Genomic DNA, 24,048 nt, shown 5'->3' on the forward strand with positions numbered 1-24,048 from the left:
GGCGCCACTAGCATTGTTGTTCGCTCCGACAGGTTCCTTATGGATAGCGTTCCAATGGCACTGAAGCTTCCCCCAAATTTAAATTCAATACAAGGACCCGCAACTACGCAAGCCGCTGCCGTCAAAGAAGGGTGATGTTAGGCGAAGTTAGTACTTGCTCCCGATCGACGACAGGAACACGTCTTGTCTCGTGCAGGAAGAAACGGGCTCGGGGTCGCGGACTGGAATTTTCCGTGAGGCAAGGGAACGGTCGACTTGTTTCAGGTTCCTTCAGGATATAGGTAGCAGTTGAGGGCCGCCTGGTGATATATATGGTATGGCTTCTCCCTTCTCAGCCCATCTTTTCTGCTATGCATGCAGGGTTGTGCCCCTTGAACGGTGCGGCGCGGCTAGTCGAGGCGCCGAACAAAAATCTTCCATTCCGGTGCCGGCGCTACGGGAAAGCTTCAGGGCTAGCTGAAAAGTGTCGGAGTACCTTGAGCATATCAGTGCCTTGAGCGAGTATTAGTTGTGTCGCTCTCAAACCCGCAGTCGTAAGGGTTTGCGCAACTACCTCTCCTCCAAGGAGTCCAACGCATTCTGTGTAAGGTTACGATTCCATACTGCGCATGTTCCACCTTAATATTCATCATTCGCTCCAGAGTCCACGATCTTGCTGTCACCGGCATCTACTCGGCCACTGGCCGGGACGAGTGATCAGAACCTAATTGTTCGATGGAGAAAAAAAAGATTAATCTTTTGCCCAGCCAGGACTTCTCGCTTGAGTTGCGTCACCACAACACCGAATGTGACATGTTTCACTGCGCCGTATCACCCGCATGAACAGCGGCAACTAGGCGCTTTTCCGCTGGCTACCGGAACGAAATACCGGGGAAGATAGGTGAAGTCCTCATAACTGCCCCAAAGATAAAATCACCTTATTCGCTGCCACGAGCCCACCCACGTCAACAGCCTGGTCGGTGCCCATTTTATTGTTTCTCTTTTCGGTTGCGACCGGAAGGCCGATGTGCTCAAGGAGGAATTCTCGGAGGAAATTAACGAGAGAGGTTTCGGGCACGAATCCAACAAGGAACACGTTGTACACAAGGATGGTTTCTGCTTTTTTTCTCTTTCCTGATCAATAAAACGAAGACAGCTCGAAAGAGGCCACCACACACACACGCAGACACAAAAAAGAAAAGAAACAGGAGAAAACGGGTCGAGCGAGCTGAGCACACGACAAAACAAACACTTTGTCGAACCAGTTTCGAATCCAGTAGAAACGCGGTGTGACCGCATGAAGTGTCCACAGCGGCCCCTGTAAACCCGTATATCCCTTAGAAAAAGGGAACGAAAGCTGCTCCGTGTCAGAACCAGAGATTCAACACAATATCGAAGGCCATAGAATAAGAATAGCGGGAGAGGCGGGCTTCCCCGACGCGGCGGGGTACAATGTAAAAGGCAGCAAAGATACCGAGGTGAAGATGTCTCGGAGTGAGAGAACCTGGGGGAGGGGGTGGAGTGGTCGACGCGGCGGCGAGTTGTGCGAGCATTCAAGAGTCGCGCCGTCTCTCCCCGTGAACTTGGAGTCGCGAGAGAGGAGGTCAGGGTTTGTGGCGGAGGGCTCAGGTATGCGGCTCTCCGGGAACAACTGCCGCGCGACAAGCCCGCGAACGCGACGGAGAGGCCCAAAGCGCGCATGGGACGGACAGTCTAGAAAAGACCGCGAACAACAGACGGGGTGCGTGTTCGATGGCGAGAAGAATACACGGGTGTGCCTGAGTGTGTATATTTCCCTAGTTCACCCTGCACCTCGGTCGCGATGCGAAAGACGGGAAGAAAGGGCGACTCGTTTTGCGAACGAAGCAACACAGCAGCCGCCCCTTGTTTGCTCAGACTTGGCTTCACTACGCGCGACTCGTCGTCCGAAGGAGCAGCGAAGTGCGGGAGAGAGCGAGAGAGCGGAGGAGGGAAGCGGGGCGGCCTGCAGCGGCATCCGCCGCTTGGCGAGGAGGGGGGCTCGCGGAGCGGTGCGGCCCGAGTCGATGCCATGCTGGTTGGTGGCGGCGGCGTTTCAAGTCAGTCGCCCCTCAGATCGCCGCCGGTGAGGTTGGACCGCGCGCTCTCTTCGGACTTTGCTGCCGCCGCTCGCTTCGCGAGTTCTCACCACGCGCGCTTCAATCTCCGGCGAAGTTGGTCGCCGTTTGCGCCCGCGCTTTCGGGAGCGTTTTGAGTACTGGTGAACCCCTCTGCTACCGCAAGACCCACTGCAGCTTACCTCTACCGCCTCCCTCTAATATTCCTTCCCCTTTTGGAGGAGGGTGGACACCGGTGGTAGACTGTCGGTCCGATTGCACGTCTCGCGGTTACACACCTTGGCGGTAGACGGACCAATCGAAGGAGAGGATCCTGTTGGCTCTGGCAGTACTCTGGTTTCGGAGCGCGCCGGCAGCAACAGTTGGAAAGCACGTGCGCGTCGACTGGCGTCCCTCCGTGCAAGGACAGCGACTCCCATTCCACGCAGCTGTTCTTGCTCCCAAGACGACGATCTCGTGGTGAGCTGCACGATCACCGGTGCGGTATTTTATCGTTTGCCCATCCCCCGTATCCGACCCATCCTCCAGCAGAGCTGCGATGCCAACTCGTTTCGGCATCATGGCCGTGACACGTGAAGTGACTGAGTGATCGTGACGCCCTCAGGTCAAGCTTAGCTACATCAACTCGTCGTCATCGGCGCGCACCAAGTCTTCGTGCCCCGACGTTCGTTATCGTCACGCGCCGCCGTCGTCAGCGACAGCCGGACACAAAGGGACACGCGCGTGCTCTCACCATCGACGACAGACCCGGGCGTGAGTTGGCGTGGTCGTGGGCTGCGTGAGTCCTCCTGAACCCCCAAGTGCGAACGATGCGGCTCGCGTGGCTCCTGCTGCTAGCCCTTCGGGCGCTGTCGGCGGCGGCCGTGCCGCAACGCCACGAACTGTCCAACGCCATCGAGGACGTCTCCTCGGCGTCTTCGGTGTCGGCCGGCAGCGAGGAGCAGCCCCGCGGCCGCCAGCAGCAGCCTCGCGCCCCCAAGGACGGGGCGGCCGTGTCGCGGCTGCTCCAGGTGTTCGGCCTGCGCGAGCCGCGCCGCCGCGAGCGTCACCAGCAGCCGCCCGTCTACATGCTCGAGCTGTACAACGCCACCGCGGGATCCGGAGGGATTACGCGATCGGCCAACAAGTACAACGCCAACCTGGTGCGCAGCTTTCCCGACCGAGGTAGGTGCTGCAGCGCCCACGCGTCTTCGCCCTCGCGTGGCTGCGTGCCCAGGACGCGACCGACGGGAGACGCGATTCGCAAGGCGCGCTGTGGAAGCCCAGAGTCTGACCACGAACGCCTCCCGGCGCGTGCGCGCCTTGGACACGCCGAGGCGCACAGTGTTTCACCGCAGCGTCTGCGTAGCTCCGGTAAACCTCGGCTCGACCCGTGGAAATTGTGACTGCGCGAATTCTAACGGTCGGGCTGCGGCGGAGATATCGCTCCCGGTGCGCGATAATCGTCGACGGCGGGGTTGGCAACGCTCCGCGCTCGAAAGCAGCTTGCGCTGATGCCGGCCTTGCTTGCAATGCCACTTGAAAGGAGGGACAAATGCCTCACACGTTGCTTATTTGCTACTCAAACCATCATAAATGTGACGTGTTTGGTATGTCTTATCGCGTGGTTTCACTGGTTTCGATAAGAATACCACGGAGGAATGTAGCGGCGCAGAATGAGAATAAGGAAAATACACGTGTAACGGTAGGTATTTCAGCTTCTAGACTGCAACCGGAACATTTTATTTACTTTTTTCCCCCTTGATGACACAGCGTTTACCCACCTAGGACGAAAGGGGGTGCCGGGGGAGGGGGGGGGGGGAGATGTCGACGCTTCGCAACTGCGCAAGACCTAGCACATGGGACTGTTTTCATGTCTGAACATGCGTACTGCCGGGGGGTATTTTTCCCCGCCACCTCAATGAGGATCATATATTTTTTTTTTTAGGGTTTGAGGTCCCTTCTGGTGTTTCGCTATGGTGACTTGAAAGACTGAGAAATTATCAAAGTGAAGCGTGGCCTTGTGGTAGAGCATCCGCCCCGCATTCGCGAGGGGCTGGGTTCGATCCCAACCGCCGCCTGGTACCCACCGGTTTTTGAATGAGTACAAGATTTCCCCCGGCCTTGTGCTCGGCTTTTCTGGGGTGAGATGCTTGGGAAAAGCGTCTTGCACCAAACCGTTGCCTTGACGGATCAGAGATAAATTCCGCCTTCAAGAAACACTAAATACGCCTCGTACGATGTTAGCCCTCTTGTGTTCCCGTGCAGCAACCTGAGCGACCAATGACAGCAGCCTGAGGAAGAGCTTAGAAAGTTATTAGGGCTTATTACAGGGTGTCCCAGCTAATTTTAGCCAGGGTTTAAAAATATTCCGCGGCACTCTAAGACGACGTTAACAAATGCACGTTGCTGGCTATTGTATGTAGCAACTCAAACTATTTTTTGTATTCTGCTTAATTGCATAATTAGTTAAAATAACTTCGCAGGCAACGAAGATAGACGAAAAAGTCCAATTAGAAAGTTGTGAAACGGCCCGCGAAACGTCCAGTTGAACAGTTTCTAACTGTCCATCTTACATATCGTTTTTTTTTCCCGCTCACTGCAGATGCCCGCTAAATACAAAAACTACCACGTGACGTGTCCACTTACGCGCCGCGATTCCGGTGCTCTCAAACGTTCCCCGTAGGAACGAACAGAACATTTAGCCTGGTGTGCTGCCGCTTAAAAGGTGACACGGCGGGGACGCAGGCGCTGGCTGTGCGATTTACGCGAGCACCAGCGATAAGGACTGTGCCTGCTCGTCGCTATCAAGCGCCACAAGGGAAGCATGCCGCTGGCCTGTATAGCAAAGCCAGCTGCTGCGTCGCAGCCGTGTCGCCTTTTAAGCGGCAGCACACCAGGCTAAATGTTCTGTTCGTTCCTACGGGGAACGTTTGAGAGCACCGGAATCGCGGCGCGTAAGTGGACACGTCACGTGGTAGTTTTTGTATTTAGCGGGCATCTGCAGTGAGCGAAAACACGGCAATACCTAATGAATGCAAAGTGAGAAACGGTTCGATTGGATGTTTCGCGGACCGTTCTGCAACTTTCCATTGGACTTTTTCGTCTATCTTCGTTGCTTGCGAAGTTGGTCAGTTTATTTCGACTAAATATGCAATTAAGCACAATACAGAAAATATTGTGAATTGCTACATACAAAAGCCAGCAACATGCATTTGGTCGCGTCATCGTGAGTGCCGCGGCATATACTGAGCCGCGGCTCCACCTACCATATAAAACTGCTCGTACGGTTAGATATGAGCACATATACGTGCGAAAGCATGCGAAAAGCAAAAAAAGCTGCAGTCAAGCATGAAGCACACGGCGCTTTGCAGCACAGGAAGTGTCAGTAATGTGGAAGGGTGCAGTGGGGCGTGGTGCCACGCTTTAAAATGCGGCTGCTTGCTAGACATCTAATGCTGCCATTGAAAATATGGGGCGTCCACTCTTATGAAATATATGATATGCAAGGTGAAACATGTTTGGATACCTACACGGAGAGCTGGTACGTGCAAACTGCTCCACGTAGGAGTGTCGCTGCACAGAACATACCTGCCATAATTCGTGAAGGAAGTTAAAGATCCGAAAACGTTTTCAAGAGAAATGAAACGCTCAACGTATTGACGTTAAAAATATATGCGACTGCAAAATACAAAACATTATACATTTTTGTAGGCGCATGTTTTTGCTAAGGGAATATCTGCCCATTTTGGTTGCTGGGCAGAGTTGCCTAATAGTGAGTTTAATTAGCGACTAAAATGCTGAAGTAACGGGTTTGAAGATGTCGACAATGCTTACGGCTCGTGCGTAAACAGAGGAATAAAAACATTTCACACTACACAGCCGCCCTGCAGTCCCTTATTGGAAAAAAGGACATACTAGCGTCAATCAATGCTTTACTCGCTAAGAGTAGCGCAGCGATTTTGCCATCCTCATAATGAGAATACATGTGGACGGAAGGTATGACTGGTTCAAAGCTAGATACAATGCTGCATGAGAGGGGCGGGAACGTTGCGTAACGCGAGACACGGCCCCTCAACTACCGCCGTTACTTGAGCCATTCATCGCACACAAGTTGGGCGGAAACCGTCACCACGCAGCTACAGTGGCCGCGCTGAGATGTGCCTGTCTTGAGGGAAGGACAACCACGAATGCACTTTCCAACGAAGAAAATTCCAATGAAGAGTGAGCGGCCGTCAGTACATCGCTGGTAGTGACTGCTCTGTTGCCGCTGCTGGTAACAGCGTAATAGACAATGCGCTGTAGTACACACAGTGTGATCGCATGGTAAGGTGCGCAGAAGTGGCGCCACTGAGCAAGAAGAAGCCGTCCACACACTTTCGCTCCGTGCCTGCACGATGATGTCGCTTGACACACACAGCCCGGCAGGGTGCAGTGAACTCAGAAATTTTCTCGCGTGGCGAGACGCAGGCGCGAAACTCGCTCCATTGATAAATCAAGCTCGCCGCGTTTCCGTGTAGACGCCGAGACTAATGCCTCGCTGGCACACCACGCGGGATGGTTCGTCTGCGCAGAGGGGGGGTGTCATCTGAGACACTGCGCTGCGGCCGCCTCGGAAGAGATCCGCCAAAGAGAACCCCCAGTTGGGTGGAGAACGAGAGGGGAGGCCTGTGACAGCAGCGCTGCTGCCCCGCGTCGTCCAAGTGCCCCGCCGAGCGTGCTCCGCGTTTGTAAACGCCGCCCGCTGCTCCTCACAGGAGGTGTGGCGGCGCTCGCGCGCATGGAGAATGCATGTTTTTTTATTATTATTATCCCTTATTAGAGGAAACGCTGATATCCGTTGTAGGCGCCGGCTACACCTTCTCTTCTAATGTATGATGGATATGGATACAATGGCGATGTGAATATGTATAAAATGAAGAAAAGTTATCGCGAGCTCGGAAGGAGAAAATCGGGCTCCATCGTGTCCTTCCCCGCCAAGGCGCAGCCTTCAGAAAAAGGCATTGAGCCCGAAGGGTTTCATTCTGGGTCATGCTGTGTGACTGGCTGTGCATCGCCAGCGTTTCAGATCTCTCCAAGTTGAGAGGAACTCCCAGACTCACCCCTACGAAAGTTAGCACCTCCGCGGATTCTACAGGAGCCAGCACTAGGGAACCTTTTTCTGGGGTGTGTGTGTGTGTGGGGGGGGGGGGGGGGGGGGTACAAGACTTGGAGTTTGACTTAATATTTATTTGCTGCATTTTTAATTTAAATATAAATTTCATTTAAATTTTTATATTACACTCCTATAAAGCCTAACTTGAAGCTGGTAGCTTTATAAAGATGGACACGGGAAGAGTAATCGGCTACATTATATAGTTTTGCGCACAGTCTGTTTCAGTTCTGCTAGCCATGCTCATGAACACAGGGCAATCTATCAACGGCTTCTGTTGGGACATGATTGCTTTAGGTTACTTAAACTAAATGCTTCACCATTGGCCGCGAAGCCAGCTAGCTCAGCCCCACTGTGCTTTACATTACTAACGTCCTAGAATTGATGCGTGTGTCAAAAATCTGGTCTGAGTGCAAGCAGTTGGGGACTGGGCCCCCTGTTCCGGAGTCCTTGACAGAATCCCCGCTGCACGCCTTAGAATCGAACCATTATCTCTGTTCTTTTCGACGAAGGCTGTGCATACCACACATATCTCGCATAAAATATTTACATTTAGAGGTGTGCAAATCATACTCGGATCTTAGTTCAATACATTCGTATATGTACTACCTTCTCTGAATCGGTCGAAAATGAAGTAATGAATCAACTTACGAACGAACGAATGACACGCCGCAAAGCTAATTCATGGTCGCACTTGAGTTCTCAGCAACCATACGGCCACGTACACCAAAATACTACGGATGTACCGAACATTCGAAATTTTTGAATAGCGAGTTGAATACCCTCCGATTCGATTCGCTTAAGGAACCAAATAGAGCACGTACAAAATTATTCGAAACGAATCGAATATGTGCTCAAATTTCGGGTAATCTTCGCGTAATTAAACGAAGTTCGAATAATGCACTGCGTAGTTTTATTCGTCGACTGTCAAAAGCAGGGCCCACTCCGAAGCCTCACGTCATGCTGCCGCGTTCAGTCTGCGAGAGAAGGAGGGCTCACCACTAGTACACGGTCCAGTCGTGTGTGGCGGTGTTCATAATACTCTTATATGGACTCCAATATTGGGCGATGCGGCAAGGCACAGGCAGGTTTAGCATACCCTGCATGCGTTTATGTCTGATCTCGGAAAATATTACTCGTACGTAGCCCCTCTCATCTGTTGAGATGTGGCGCTAGTTTATTCGCTGCCATCGCCAGTAGCAAAGGGCAATTTGCTTTTACGTATCACGTGAAGCCGGTACGGTCAGATCGTGATACGGTCACATCGTGATACGGTTTATGGTTTAAGGGGGTTTAACGTCCCAAAGCGACTTAGGCTATGAGGGACGCCGTAGTGAAGGGCTCCGGAAATTACGTTCACCTGGGGTTCGCTAACGTGCACTGACAACGCACAGTAGACGGGCCTCTAGAATTTCGCCTCCATCGAAATTCGACCGCCGTGGCCGGGATCGAACCCGCGTCTTTCGGGCCAGCAGCCGAGCGCCATAACCACTGAGCCACCGCGGCGGCTAGATCGTGATACGGTCGCATGAATGTGGCAAGGCCATGGAGTTACTCATCTGACTCTGTGGCGCACTCCCTAGTGGAGATCAGTGGGGCGCCTTTTGAGAACTACAGCTCCGTAAATTTCAGAGCCGCATCGCAGAACCATTGCTGTCGCTCAGCGGTTTTGCGTGATTATTCGTTATGTACGAATATTTGCTCAATTATTGAATATTCATAAAAATATTCGGTTCGGTTCTGCCACTACTTGATTCGTGTTCGATTTGGTTTTTAGCTGCACTAGCTATTCGCATTCGATTCGATAGCTAAGCTACATATTACCCAAGCTACTATTCGCACACCCCTACAAAACACATACACAAGTTCACGGTCATCGAGTTCAAATGCAGGCATAGAGATCGAACTTACACAATGGATTCCAGAACATTTACATTCGTGAATAAGCTTGCATAGAATAGAATCTGCGAACGAGAGAGAGAGATGTAATATTCTTACAGTATATTCGACGCCTATGGGCAGTGGGGAGGTCTGCTAAAGCCTGTATTAAGCGTCGTTGCAATGCATTTGTTTCCCAGGTTTAGAAGCGCCTTATTTTGGTCTACTTCTTCGTAAGGCCCCCTGACCCTGCATGCACAGCATGAAATGCTCTCTGTGGCTACGACGGAGCATTTCCTAGTATGGAATGCGCTGAACGTGCGTAGGGTATTTACATCTTCTACGCGTGGCGCGCAGACGGGCCAGTGCAACAAGCACTGGATGTGATAGCGACACCACGCTGTGAATATTCTACTCTCGCGCGAAGCCAGGGCGCCACTCAAGCAGAGTAGTTGACGTCAAGGCTTTCAATAAGCAGAATTGATCGTTATTATATGTTGTGCTTAAGCGACAAAATATCCAGCGCGACGTAAGCAGATCTATACTGCGCACAATGCGAGTGTCCCGAGTGCTATGTCGAACGGGAGCGAAGAACAGCGCTGCGGCCAGCGGTTATTTTCAAGTTTACAAGAAATCTGCTCGTACGGTGCCACCCGTGGGACGGGTGCAAGAACTGAACGGCTCTGTGGTCGGCACATAAAGAGATATGCACGTCACAGCTGCAGAAACCTAGAGCTACTGAGAATGCGCTTACAGCAAGGGTTTCGAATGCGGTGTTTTCACTTCCTCACTTTCAAAAAAGCGTTCGGAGCCTTTGGGCTACCTGGAGACCAGACAAATCTGTAGCTATTTCCTTGTTTTCTTGCAGGGGCGTATTTATAAAGAAGGTCCCACACAAACACACAGACACCCCTTCCAAGAGGAGCCCATAAATCCGCCCCTGTGTTCTTGCCTTCTAAACTGCGTTTGAAGTTAGCGTGTAGATGGTTTCTCGAATTCCCAAAATCAGCGGGAACTTCTCGCCCTTTTTTTTTAAATTTACATTGCTTTCTTAAAAGAGATTGAAAGAGAATGCACCTTCGCGCATACGCATGCGGTCGCATCGCTTTTTGTATTGGGCATAAGAGTAAAACGTGAATCCAACGTGAATGGTGCCTAACGTCCCTAATATCGATTTGGTGCCCGTGTGAGGTCGCTTTGTGGTTAAATATAAGCGTCAATTGTGGAAGCCGGCCGCACTGCTTCGCGTCCTGCTACCGAGACGGCAGTGCTTCTCGTCTGCACTCAAAACGTTAGGCCAGCCGTCGTCTACTGCAAAACGACGGCAGAAACACTGCGAGTCCATGAGGCCGTAAAAGTTTGCGCCTGTAAAAGAGTCCTACGACTTGATTTGCATAAGAAATGAGTTATGAAAGCCGTGTCTAAAAAAGCATCGACGCGTACACGATGAGTTTGTAACAGAATCTTGAGGCGTTAATTGGCACTTCTCCCACTTTTGCAATTTGATGCTGTGCAGCCAAAGAGAGAGCGAAACAACGCAGAGAAAAGGAACGCACGCAGGTTATCACACGTATTCATGGCCGCGTGACCTGCTGCTCTGGTGATAGAAGGTGCAGGGGCGGAAATATGAAAACGTATGCAAAGCAGAGCGGAGTATAAAGCGTGTACAGTAAGTAAGATGCATTAAAGAAGCAACCTCGTTGCATTGGAGGTGGTCTGATGAAGCATAAATGCTTCGGGAGAAACGACAGTGCGGTGAAAAACGAGAAGTGTTAAAATTGTCATCAGGTATCGCGGAAAATGCGGTGCATCATCATTAATGGCCTTAAAACGGGCATTGAATCAAACGAAGGTTCGTTAGGCAGCGCATTCATATCGGTGCAATTAAAAAAAAACGGAGATAATTAAGTAGCGTCGCTCCGGAGTTTCTATGAGGCGCCAGTAATATTAGTTTTTGTCAGAGACTCTCGACTCGCCTCCCTCTCAATACGCCCGCCGCCACCTCCGTTCCTTTGTTGAGAAACAAATGAATAACCTCTCCAGAGCAGAACGGTATTTGCGGTCTTTTCTTGTCCTCGGCATTAACGCTTGCACCTGCAGACCCCAACAGAATGCCGACAATCCTTGTGTCTGGGGCGAGAAGAGTGGCGCCAGTAGATCTCGACGGCGGCCGTCCAGTGGTGCTTCGCCGACAACTTCGTGTGCGATCCTGCACTGGAGGCCCCCGGTTCTTGACTCGCTCCGTCAACGCTGCCGTGCCACTCCTACGTGTTCCCCTCCTCCAACGTGCCACCGCCCTCCATTCCGTCAGCTTTATCTCAAGGCGCGGCCAAGACTAAATCGCGCTGACGCTGACGAGAAGCTGGGACACGGCGGCAGTGGTCGGTGAATGCGTGCCATCGCCATAAATTGTGGCTCGGACAGCTCAGTAGTTTACTACGCTTTTCACGTTTCCCTGTGTCTTCATGCAACCGCCTGATTTCTGCTTCGGTGCCACCAAGTCGTGCCCAGTGCGCGATAAGCGGCTGTCTACCGAGGCGATGGCACTTCACGAACTCGAGTAATCAGGCACGAAATGTGGTGTAATTCGTTCCTATCCTTTCGCTTGTTAACTCCCATAAGTACAAAGTACGCATGCCTGAGTTAATGTGCCCCAATCAGTCTGGGCCGAGCTTTAGATCGCGGTGCGTTCGTTATGACGTCGTCCCGAAACGCCTCCTCCAGCGTATCGAGTACGGACACTCCGCCTGCTAAGTGCGTCGCACGATTCATCTTTCAGCCAGGCCGCACTCTCTTAGCGGCACGTATGCAACAGAGAACAAAGTTGTCCGTCTGTCACGCGCCAAATTTAGAACCTTTCCAAAGAGTGACATTTACTGCAGATGTCATTCGTTTGCTGTCACATCGCAAAACTTAATGGCATTGCCTCAAAACGACGTTCGCATTCGAATGAGTTCGAGGCGCTCATTGGCATTCGTTTTGGGGCCGACTGTGTGGCTCCGATCGATAGCAGGGTGGGGAGTAGCAGTGCAGAAAAATGTACATTTACAAGGATAATTAAGGAAAGCAAACGGCTTGACCCAAGCCATTTTATTTGGTTATCTTTATGAGCTCCTATTTTGCGCCGTTAAAAATAGACGCCTTGCGACATTACCGGCACATAACTTCTGTGCGCTTGTCTCCGACGCCATGTTAGCGCGGACGGCCGCTGCTGTTCGCTACGAGTCCACGGATAACGGGGTTGTCCTTGGGGGAAATGCACATTTTCTTTTCTGAAATCCGCCATGATAACTAGATCTGACATTTTTACCTCAACGGCTGGTAGCTCTTTGTTTACTTTGGGCAGCCGCTATGTTTGTTTTATCATCGGATTCCCAACTGCTACTGCTTGCCTCGTTTCCTCTGAGGTCTCACTTCGATATATTTCTCGAAAGTCATACCGATCCATCAAATTTGAGCTACTTGTAATTTTAGATTGTACTTTTTAATGTAAGAACGCTTTCAATAAGCCATTCAATTACTATTGCGCCCTGTTTTCTAACGTGGCATTGTTTTTCATCGCCAGAATTCGCAAATGGCTTTATGTTCGGCAGGAAGGGAGGGGTAAAGCGTGGAGAAGAGATCGTAAACCTCTATGACGTCCTCATGTTACTTGCATGGTTGCGTACCGAATGTTTTTACAAAAAGGAACGCGAAATTAAAGACACTGGTTCCGCAAGCGCATAGAAATCAAACTAATGAAGGTGTCTTTTACATCGACAGCTGTTAAGCGGCGCTCGTTCCTGGGTTTCGCATCCGAATAGTATGTCGCTGTCTGTCGTTGTTTTCGGCGTTACCGGTGGGTGCGCTGCTAGTGGTAACCGCTCGGAGGGGGGTTGCATTGCAAGTAGGAAGGGCTGACGTGAGCGGATAAATGCGTAACCGGTGGGTGGTTACCACTGGAACCATCTGGAAGGTGGTTATCGTGGAAGGAGGAGGGTATGGCGAGAACGTAAGAAGGCGTAACCGGTCGCCGGTTGCCACGGAAAGCACCCTCCGGTGGTTACCCGGAAGGACGAGGGGGATTACCATGGAAGGAAGCTTCATGGCGAGAGCGTAGGAAGGCGTAACCAGAGGATGTTTGCAGTGGTAACCGCCCATAAGGTGGTTACCATGAGAGGAGGAGGGTGTGGCGAAAGCGTAGAAATCCCCAACAGGAGGATCATTATCGTAGAAGGAAGAGGGCATGGTGAGAGCGTGAGAAGGCGAAACTGGTTCGTGGTTGCCATGGGAACGAAGCGGAGGGTTTTTGCCCAAGAAGGACGGTTGCTGTGGAAGGGAGAGTAAGGTTTGCGAAGCGAAGAGGTTATGCCGAGAGTGTAGGAAGGCTTATCATGGTAACCATCCAGAAAGTTGATACTATGGAAGGAGGAGTAAGGAAGCGGAGAAATGTTGCACTGTCCATCTGCGACAGCTGCTGCGAAATGCGCTGCCCGAGGAGAGGATCATCAGCGGTGGTGGTGGTGGTTGTTGCTATGAAGGGGGGGAGGGGGACTGCTGCGCTTCTAGAGCGGCGGACTGGAGAGGAGACCTAGACGAAAAGCGGCTATGTATGGAAAAATAGAAAGAGCGCCCTAGAACTATACAAATGTGAGGTCGCTGTCATATTCTCTACCACAACACATCGTAAAGTATAAACACCTTAACAGCTGTTGTCGCGGAATCTCGCGTCAACCAATGGTAACCGTCCTGCCAATTTTTACAGCGATAGCTGTTATGCCCCTGTCCCTGGCTTTCTCGTCGCCGTCGCCGTCGGCGTCACCGGTGGACCTAGCGTATGCACCCACCGGTTGCGCAGGCTAACCTGGGTCGTATGAGCCTACGGGTGGCTCTGTTTGGAACAGCCGCCTGCCAGTGCAGGGGTGCATCACGTGACCGCTACACCAGTGATCACGTGACTAAACGCCTAAACAGCTATCGCTGAATCTAGCGCTGCATGGTCGTGACCGTCCTGTGAGTTTTTTCCTTCCTATACTTCTGCCTACCTTGATCTCAAAAACGAATCAGGGATGTCTAAGGTTAGGTGTCTTGGTAAGGGGGAAACAGGTTCTCCACAGGTTTAACGTCCCAAAGTGATTCAGGCTATGAGGGACGCCGTAGTGGAGATGATAAAGCAGAGGACTCTAGTGGGGCCTCTTATGATCAAATATAGCAGAACACTGTCGGTTACCGCTCAAGTCTGCAGTGAAGAACCGCCCACATTCATGACCGCTACACACTCCGCGCCAAAGGAATAGTTGTTTTACGAAGCTTCTCCTGCTACGTCGAAGCGAAAAAGCTAAGCACGCGAAGAAATCATAAGCGACAAACTTTTTCGCCTCTGGAATAAAAGAGTGAAGCATAAAAATATTGATATCCTTAAGTGCTCTCATTTATTAGTTGAGTAATGAAACTCCGCACGGGCCATGATCCATTGTTGCCAACTGCTGGTTCTTTAAGCTCTATCCTACTGCAGAGCACTAGCGCAGTTATATGTAGGGCTTGGACTTTTCGGTTTAAACCGAAAAAAACACCATAAAATTGGTTGGTTGGTTTTTTGGTGAAAGGAAATGGCGCAGTATCTGTCTCATATATCGTTGGACACCTGAACCGCGCCGTAAAGGAAGGGATAAAGGAGGGAGTGAAGGAAGAAAGGAAGAGAGAGGTGCCGTAGTGGAGGGCTCCGGAATAATTTCGAGCACCTGGGGATCTTTAACGTGCACTGACATCGCACAGCACACGGGCGCCTTAGCATTTTTCCTCCATAAAAACGCAGCCGCCGCGGTCGGGTTCGAACCCGGGAACTCCGGATCAGTAGTCGAGCGCCCTAACCACTGAGCCACCGCGGCGGGCCCATAAAAGTACGCCGAATTCACTTTTTCGAAATTAGGTTTTAACCAAAAAGATTAGTATTTTTGGCTTGGAAGGCATAGCAACCTGGCTGTTGAATGCGAGTTACACTCACTTAAAGTCGAAAGTTAACTAAGCAGGGAAGCCAGGCGCATGATGCGACAATGGAATTGTTGGATAAGCAGCGCAGTTGTGCGATTTGAGCTACTGCTCCGCTGGCTTACACGCCTCTTCAGACCGGGAAGCATCATCTGCTCACATCTTCTAGCTAAGCATTGTTTCCTCACTATCATGACCTGCTTAGAGCATTCGGTCGGTTTATTAGGTTAATGAAATGCATTAACTGACACGAAACTGACACGAAACCGCGAATGGACGTCACTAAAAGTACATTGTGGATATCGCGACGACTGAGCGGCAGTTTCATTGCTGCCATCAACACGCATGCCGCGTGGTGCCCCGCACTCACACTCATCTCAGCGTGTCAACCCAACGATAACATGTCAACCTATTTCTTAGAAGTAAACTTCCACTTCCGTTTTTGTCTGCCTGCTATCTCATTAACTTTAGTTACTCTTTTAATGAGCTTAGCAATTTTTTCTGCAACCACAGCTTCAAATATTACCATTTACGCGCTCATTGCTGGTTAATTAATTGTTCAGAATGACAAAAATGCCGAGATCGACTTTAAATGACTTTTCACCACAAAGGATTGCTACATTAAGTCACCGAAAAAAGTGAGTATTGCATTCATCAAAGCTAATATTCGCCGAAAAAAACAACGAAAGTAGCGTTCTCAAATAAAAACCGAAAAAAGTCCGCCGAATTTTCAAAAAATAAAAACCGAAAAATCCAGCTTCTAGTTTTAAGTTATCTCTGCATAGAAGACAAGGCACTGCAGGTAAAATCTGATGAGGGGTGAGGCAGAAATGGTTGATAAGGTATAAAAAGGCGAGCACAGATATGCAGTAGTACTAGCATAAATAAGCACAATCAGTAGAAAAAAAAACCAACTGTAAAAACACAAATATCGCCAAACGAAACAACAGAGCTACCAGGCAACAACACAGAAATATGCAAAAACGAAGGGAAATAACAAAAGTTATGTAACCAGATCGCACGAGTTCAAAATAGACAGTCGGGCATCGTTTCTGAAAAAAATGAAAATAACGTTATGAACTTGATATTAAGTGGTGTGGTGTTTCACATTTTGATTATCGCGGAGCTAGCTGACTGGGCGCTGTAATCAGTTCGGACTCTGGGGAGCTGAAACTCGGTTGCATGCAAATATGCAAATGTCATGTTGAGCAAAATACAGGATGTTACATCGAACGAGGTCTCTTAACGTCGACTCTTATTTTTCGTCGTGCAACTGCGCGCGGAGAATGTGACATAACGGGGAGTGAATGTTATTACATTTAAATCACGTTAAATTTTTCACGTGGCAGGGCAATAGCTCTAATTAGTTCCTTGCATCGCGCTTTTCTATCTGCATCTCGTGGGAGGCTATAAAACCATGCCTGCGGGAAATGGCTTCCGTTCGCTTGTTATTGGCTGGTCGCCCGGAAGCGCCAGCAGGAGTTAATAGAAATCGGATTCAGGCAGTAAAAACTGCCCCGTTTCTACGCTAAGTTCGGGCTGCATTAAAGTATATAGGTAAAGTTTGCCGAAATGAGAAGCAACAGCCCTCGTGATTTTTTTAAAGAAGGACTTGCCTGAGCGCAGAGCGACTGGCGCTCGCTCCAGCTTAGTCGAACTTGCCCCGCTCACTTCCAGTGCTGTCTCTTCCATGCCACCATCTCGTGGCCGCTTTCCGGAGAGTGCGCTGCGTCGATAATTGTACGATACTCGGCAGTCGCCTTAGCTGGTAAATTTTTGCCTGCACACCGAGCAAAGCCACCGGTTATACGATAGCTATCTCAGGTGCAAAACAACCGATACGATATGAGCTGGCGCCTAAAGATAGCGGATTGAGCAGGGTTACCATGGGCTGAGGCCACGGTACGTGGCCTTGGTGGGCTTTGCGTCGCTTCAGCTGGCGCGAGCCGAGACGGAAGGAGAGAAATCGACCCGAGCGAACCGGCAAAAAATACATTTTGGACATTCGGCATGCGTCCAGCGAATAAGAGAAAAGGTGTTCAGGGCGCGACACCAGTCGCAAGGTGGCCAAACGATCCCTAAAGGTGGGCTTCGCAAAAGAGCCTCGAGGATGCGTTTCATGATCTGTTGCAGTAACTTTAAGTATATTTACTTCCCACTTGCTCACCAGCATACAGCGGCGTTCACTTCCTTGTCAGCTATTCACTCGGTGAAATATTTCTTTTAAGGGCTTGGGCAGTGCTATCGTAGCCGGTATTCGGAGACGATACCACGAAAATTGCTCCAGTGGTAAGGCGGTTAGTGACCGCCTGACCGCTGACTGGTAACGATACTAAGGAACTGGTAGCAATGGTTCTAGCCAATCACGATCGAATGGTACGAAGGCGTACGGAGAACGTCGCTAACTGGCTTCTCAGCCTTGAATGAGAGCCCTGGGAGGCATCAGAAAGTGTTTACGTCGTGGTTTCCGAATATTAACTAATACAAGAGACCTTTTTATTTTTTAGTTTTATGCACCCTGGTATAAGCGTGACATTCTGGTCACTCTCGAAGTTTGGTAATCAATTTGACCATCGCTTGCGCTCTTGGTCACCTCCTATTCGCCGTTTCCGTGGCGCAAACATGTGCACTTAAGCTCCACCCACCGTATTGCGAGGGGTCGCAGCCTTGGATTTGTGCAAATTTTTCGCCCATTATTGTCAGCGTCGAGAACTATAAGGGCCCATCTCAAAACATCTTTTGAAAAGTTCAGCATCACGCTCGCTTTCTAGACGGTGTTATATGCAGCTAACCGAACGAAAATCATCTTTTCTCTCGGGTTTACTTTAGAAAGTACTTCAGTCATTCTGAATCACTCCACCGTTCAGTCAACATACAATCAAAAGTAAAAAAAAGAAATGCAGCTAAGCTCGTGCTCATTCACGCCGAATGCGCCGCCTTAGATTTAAGTAAAGAACCTCTTTTTCTAAAGCCGATATCTGCCACGTTTTTTTTTTTCCAAAGAGTTCTAAAAGGCGATTTCCTGCTTTGTATAGACTCCACCTAAACCACGCACGCGTTGAGATGAACGAGCATTACAGCAGTCACTAAAACAAAAACTTCCCCGCACACTACGAAACTCGCTCGTGGAGGATGTCAGTTCATACCCCTGCTACACGCGTACGTTCGAATGGCATTCTAACTCGACGAACTTAACGCGATTCCGCTTCAGCACTGACTCGTAGTATTACAAAGGCGCTGCTACCATCGAGTTTCGCTTTGTGCATACCAGTGTGTATACACTCAAAAAAAAAAGGTAGTAGTAGTTGCCAACTTTCAGGGTAGTAACTGCTTGTCATATATATTACTACGTAGGTAGTAACTTTAGGTAGTAACTGCAACGTAGTAACGGTTACTACCTCTGAGAGGTAGCAACAGGACTTACCTTTAGTGACAGTTACTACCCTTGGGTTAGTGTCTTCAACTACCCTTAGTAGCATTTACTACCTCGAAACGTAGTAGCAACTACGTTTAATATCAGTTACTACATTCGACGGTAGTTATAGGGACTACCATTAGTAACATTTACTACCTTTGAAGGTAGTAACAGTGACTATACTTTAATGTCATTTAATACCTTCGAAAGCAGAGACAGGAACTACCATCCGCGACGCTTACCTCTAGATAGCAGTAAAAGCAACCTCTAAGCTGAATTCTGGGTAAGACGCAGGCACTGCCTCATCGCTGCAGTACTTTGCTTTGCTAAAATATGACTCCAGAGTTGGAACCAGAGTTCTTATATGGCTTCGACAAAGCCAGATGGAATGCAAAAAATTGACACTCGAACTAGCCCATTACTAACGCGCAGGCGGGTGTCACACATGTGACCAGGAGCGCGAGGAGTGGGAGCGCACCACTGGCGCACGTGCATGAGGCTGGCGGCAGTTTTTCTAGACATATGTATCAAAATTTGGACGTAACCGTTTATAGTACACCGCTGCTGGTGGCGTCATACGACTTCTCACTGGTATATACCATACCATAGAATAGCTCTCGACAGGGATTCGAACCGTCTACATATGTACCTCCAATTTCGCCGGCTTTCGTTCCGGATGGTGTCACACGAGTAGCAGCCGCATTTACTAACTATGCTTTAAGTGAGGTGGTAATGAGGTAATACAAAGGTGGTAACAGTCAAAAAGGTAGTAACAGCCGTACTTACTACATTTTTACTACGTGCTTTTTCATCGAGGTCGTAAGATGGTAGCACGAAGGTAGCAACTGTTAAAAAAAACGCAGCAACTGTTAAAAAAAAGGTAGTAACTGCAGCAATTAACAGCAGGTAACTGCTCCACTTTTCACTACCTTTTTTTCAAAGAGTGTACAGCGACGCGGCGACGACGTCAGTGGCCACTGCGGTCACACTAGACCTACAACGATACCAATGCAGCACGACCAACACTCGCATGTCAATCATTGTAGTGTGACATACTGTTCGGGCCAAGGACACCGACAAATCTGATCGACGGACGGTCGCCCTACATGTATACATACTCGGCAGATCGGCGGCCGAGCAAAAACTTCACGCTGATTACACGACGCCGTGAATATATATGCGCTTATCCCTAGCTTATCGTTATTACAAATAAGGGAAACGAGCACCTGTATTTTACATGTGCATACTTCAGCACTCATCAGCGATAAACGCTTGCCAAATTCCTAAATTTTAATCGCCTAAGACCGCCTTCCGCGACAAGTAGGCCTAGCCAGTCCGCAGGCTTCATGTGTGTGATTTCGGCAATTGTGGAGAGCGAATTCATAAGTTCTAGCGAATGAAAATTACTATGGCGTGTAGTTTTGAAAACAGTGACCTGAAATCGACTATCGCTTGCATCGCGGTAAGCGCCGCTGAAGGCGATTTCACACGATGCGATTGTAGCCCCAGTCAAGCGCGATTTCCGACGCTTTGCGACAGAAAAGCGCGTCCTTATCATAGCAGACCCTTTGAGACGGACTTCCAACGAATTCGTACTACCGCACCGTCGGCACGATCAGTGGGAGCGGTCCAGCCGTCAAACGATAGAATTTCCAGGTAGGCTGGCTGCTCGTAGTTACGTATCTGTTCACGAGCGCAAAAAAAAAAAAACAAAAAAACAAAAACAAATTTTCTATCGAACACAAAAATGTACGACAGCTCAATGGAATTTGTCACGACTGTGACAAAAACACATTACCAGGTGTCTGATATTTATATTTGCCAAGGCATTTCTTGCCAACGAAAGGCCGCTCGCGGCGCACTGACAGATGTCGCTAGCAAGTGAAATAGCGGCTGCGACTGGCGGGCGTCGCAACGACAGTGCAACTGGGGCGTATCTTATGGTGCGCGTCGCACCGTGTGAAGCAGCATGTAGGCGACCAGCAGCAGTCGTCGTCTTCCCTTGTGGATAATAAATCAGGCCGCTTCAGTTAATGCGAACGCTCACCGAAGATACTTCTGGATAAAGTGATTTAAAATCGAGTATTGGTCACATCCAAGAAAGCAGGGACAATTAGCGTGGGACGCCTGTCCTAGGCTTTATCAGCAACCCGGCTATCAAGTGTTTTTCCAGGCGGGCGATTGCATCTGCGCTTCCTGCAGAGTTGTCGCACTGCGTAAATAAGCAAGGCTACAACCGGTACAAAAGATAAGAGGAAATTTAATGCAAGTGAAGCGCAACTGGCGTTTTATGTCATGCAAACGAGCACTAGCCGATTGTACGCAGCGATGTAAACAAGAGTACTGGAGTGCAGTCGTCCTCATCGGCGCATTCCTGGGGAAATTTCGCACTCACGCGGTGAATGTGCAGTGGCGTACTACGATCTTCAAGCACTCATTTAGCGAATACACGAGCTATTCGCTAAGCAAGCAGCAGAAAAAAGCGAGCAGCAGATATCGAAATCACCAGCCAGGGAGCCGAAGCGGTTTGCGCGGCTGTGGACGGGGCGAAGCGTTGGCGCCAGCTATTGGTCGGTGCTGGCTGTCTTCACGTTACGAAAGCATTCCACAGTCTCGAAAGTCTCCATGATGCTCCGTCGGTTTTCAGTTTGATTTCAGCCTGTCGCGTACAAGGACAGTGTATGGTCTCTTTGTACGTGCGTGCGTGCGTGCGTGAGTGCGTGCTTTGATAATGCCCCTATGGTACCAGCCCTCGCTGGTGCAAAATAGTGAATCGTTAATATGGATACTTAGGTTCCCGAAAAATTATCCATAAAACGAGACGTCCGTAATAACGAATCATGAAGAAAAACAAAAAGAAATATTCTGAAAAAAGAACACGCTTCATGATTACCGACTGCTTCGGTGCTGTTTGATGCGGGCCCCTGGTTCGCCTGGGCCGTCTCACGCCAAGGTCGATGTCCACGGGTTCCGGATCGGGAGACTACTTTTACGGGGTGACGAAGAGACGAGATGGTCTTCGAGGTGGAGAAGAGACTGAAAGGGTTTATTTGCATTTTTACATAGTTCGAAAGAGTTAATAGGGAGCTCAGAAGTTTACAGCTCGCGTATGAAAAAAAAAAAGAAACTGGACTATGAGATTTCGAGTGGCGCGACTCCAGAGAGAGCGAGTCAGGCCGAATCGTTTCAGTTGAACAGACGTGACACCGGAAGGCAGGATTGTGAAACGGTGCACAACCCTCATGAATATTGCGGAGCTGCAATGTTGAAACGCAGTATCGAAGCGCAATCCTCCAGCACTGGTGGCCTGCTATGGGGTTGGAGCCCCACACCTAACAACTGGTTGGCAGCGGTTGGATCGACCATGCGGCGTGGTGTTGCTTCTGTGGGTGAGTGCTTGAACAATGCTTCAGATTCACCAGGCTTCAAATGTTTGGGTTAGTACTTTGAACTGCTGGGAATCAAGGGAAGTTGATTAGTGAGACGAGTGTGTGTAACTCACGTCAACAGTTGTTCAGCACAGTCAAGGCTCAGAGCAGCAAACATGGACCTAATGAAGTTTCTGAGGGCAGATTTGCTGTCATTGTGCGAAGAGTTGGGTGTAGAGGTAGAGGAGAAGATGAAAAAGTCAGACATTTGCGCATTGCTCTTGGAAACCGTCGAGGAAGAAACAGCGATACGTGGGAACTCCTCAAAGCGGAGCGAAAGAAAGAGCAGGATGGGCGAAAGAAAGAGGAAGATGAGCGAAAGCAAAGGGAAAATGAGCGGAGAAAAATAGAGGAACAACTGGTGGCAGCGGTGGGATCGAAGCGCAGTCCCCCAACACCGGTGGCCTGCTTTGGGGTTGGATCCCCACACCGAGCAGTGCATAGTGGCGGCCAGTGAAACGGAAACTGGGCTGCCTTAGATGCTTCAGGTGCATTCAGGTGCATTACTATGGTCTCCATTAACTTGAAAATCATGCTCTAAAGGTTTTAGCACGTTTGAAACGCCTATAGTGTTCCTTCGTGAGACGCATGATGGCCCCTCTTGGTGTGATGTCATCGCATACTATACTGCTCTTGACGGCCTAAGAACTCTTCACTCACTCGGCTGACAGCTGAATGTGTGTTTGTTTTAAAATGTGTCTGTGTCTGTTAAAAATATTTAACACACACACACACACACACACACACACACACACACACACACACACACACACACACACACACACACACACACACACACACACACACACACACACACACACACACACACACACACACACACACACACACACACACACACACACACACACACACACACACACACACACACACACACACACACACACACACACACACACACACACACACACACACACACACACACACACACACACACACACACACACACACACACACACACACACACACACACACACACACACACACACACACACACACACACACACACACACACACACACACACACACACACACACACACACACACACACACACACACACACACACACACACACACACACACACACACACACACACACACACACACACACACACACACACACACACACACACACACACACACACACACACACACACACACACACACACACACACACACACACACACACACACACACACACACACACACACACACACACACACACACACACACACACACACACACACACACACACACACACACACACACACACACACACACACACACACACACACACACACACACACACACACACACACACACACACACACACACACACACACACACACACACACACACACACACACACACACACACACACACACACACACACACACACACACACAGAGAGACACAGGCAGACAGACAGACAGACAGAGGTCATTACTGCGGCATTTGCACTTTGGCGCTACCTTTCGCCGGTGTTCTGTACTTAAGATACAAGGGGCGGAACATCCGGCAGATGCGCTCGGGATTCGTTCTCACCGCTCTCCGTATTAAGGCGCAGGTCACTTGCTTTTTGTGGCCACTGCAGCCATTTCTCAAAATGTTTGCTCGATCGCTGTGACCCTCCCTTGTATGACAGAGCAACAGGTTTTAGCTCATTAGAAAGAATAATGTATTTTCGTTTCAGTGGCATGCGTTGTCAGTAGCAATAATTATTGCTACAAGCGCAGTGAGCAAAACACGCAGCGCATAAAACAATACTTTTTTGAATTGGCTGGTTGCGGCTGGTTTTCGGACACACTGCGGCACGAAAAAGAGGGCTGCTTCTGCAGCGTTAAGATGAAATGTTGATCTCAGAAAGTGCCGTGCGGTTTTTGGCTCAAGCGGACAGTTTTTTTAAAACCGGTGCTCTAAGAAAGACCGAAAATTTACAAAACTGATGCTTGTTAGAGGCTCAACCGCTTCCCATCCAATGGACTAAAGACGTGCATATCTTGCATTTGTGGGACGTGCATATTTCGTTAAATGTGCAAACATTCTTGGAGCTGCCCTTGGTAGCTCTTCAGTTTTCGTTATTCAATGTTAACGGTAATCGCAAAAACGCTACCCACGGAGGCCTGGAGAGATCGT

The 24,048-nt window shown here is 49.7% G+C and overlaps 1 protein-coding gene across 1 annotated transcript in view; it reads left to right on the forward strand.

Moving 5' to 3' along the window:
- Positions 1 to 1,935: 1,935 nt before the first annotated feature.
- The window catches only part of LOC144115703 (bone morphogenetic protein 2-like), a 396,927-nt gene continuing 374,814 nt past the window's right edge, over positions 1,936 to 24,048 (forward strand). The window contains exon 1 of the mRNA XM_077650176.1: positions 1,936 to 3,239. Within this exon, the coding sequence (XP_077506302.1) occupies positions 2,885 to 3,239 (355 nt within the window). The 5' untranslated portion in view covers positions 1,936 to 2,884. The remainder of the gene's footprint in view (positions 3,240 to 24,048) is intronic.

This window comes from Amblyomma americanum, chromosome 1, assembly GCF_052857255.1.
Source record: "Amblyomma americanum isolate KBUSLIRL-KWMA chromosome 1, ASM5285725v1, whole genome shotgun sequence".
NCBI lineage: Eukaryota > Metazoa > Arthropoda > Arachnida > Ixodida > Ixodidae > Amblyomma > Amblyomma americanum.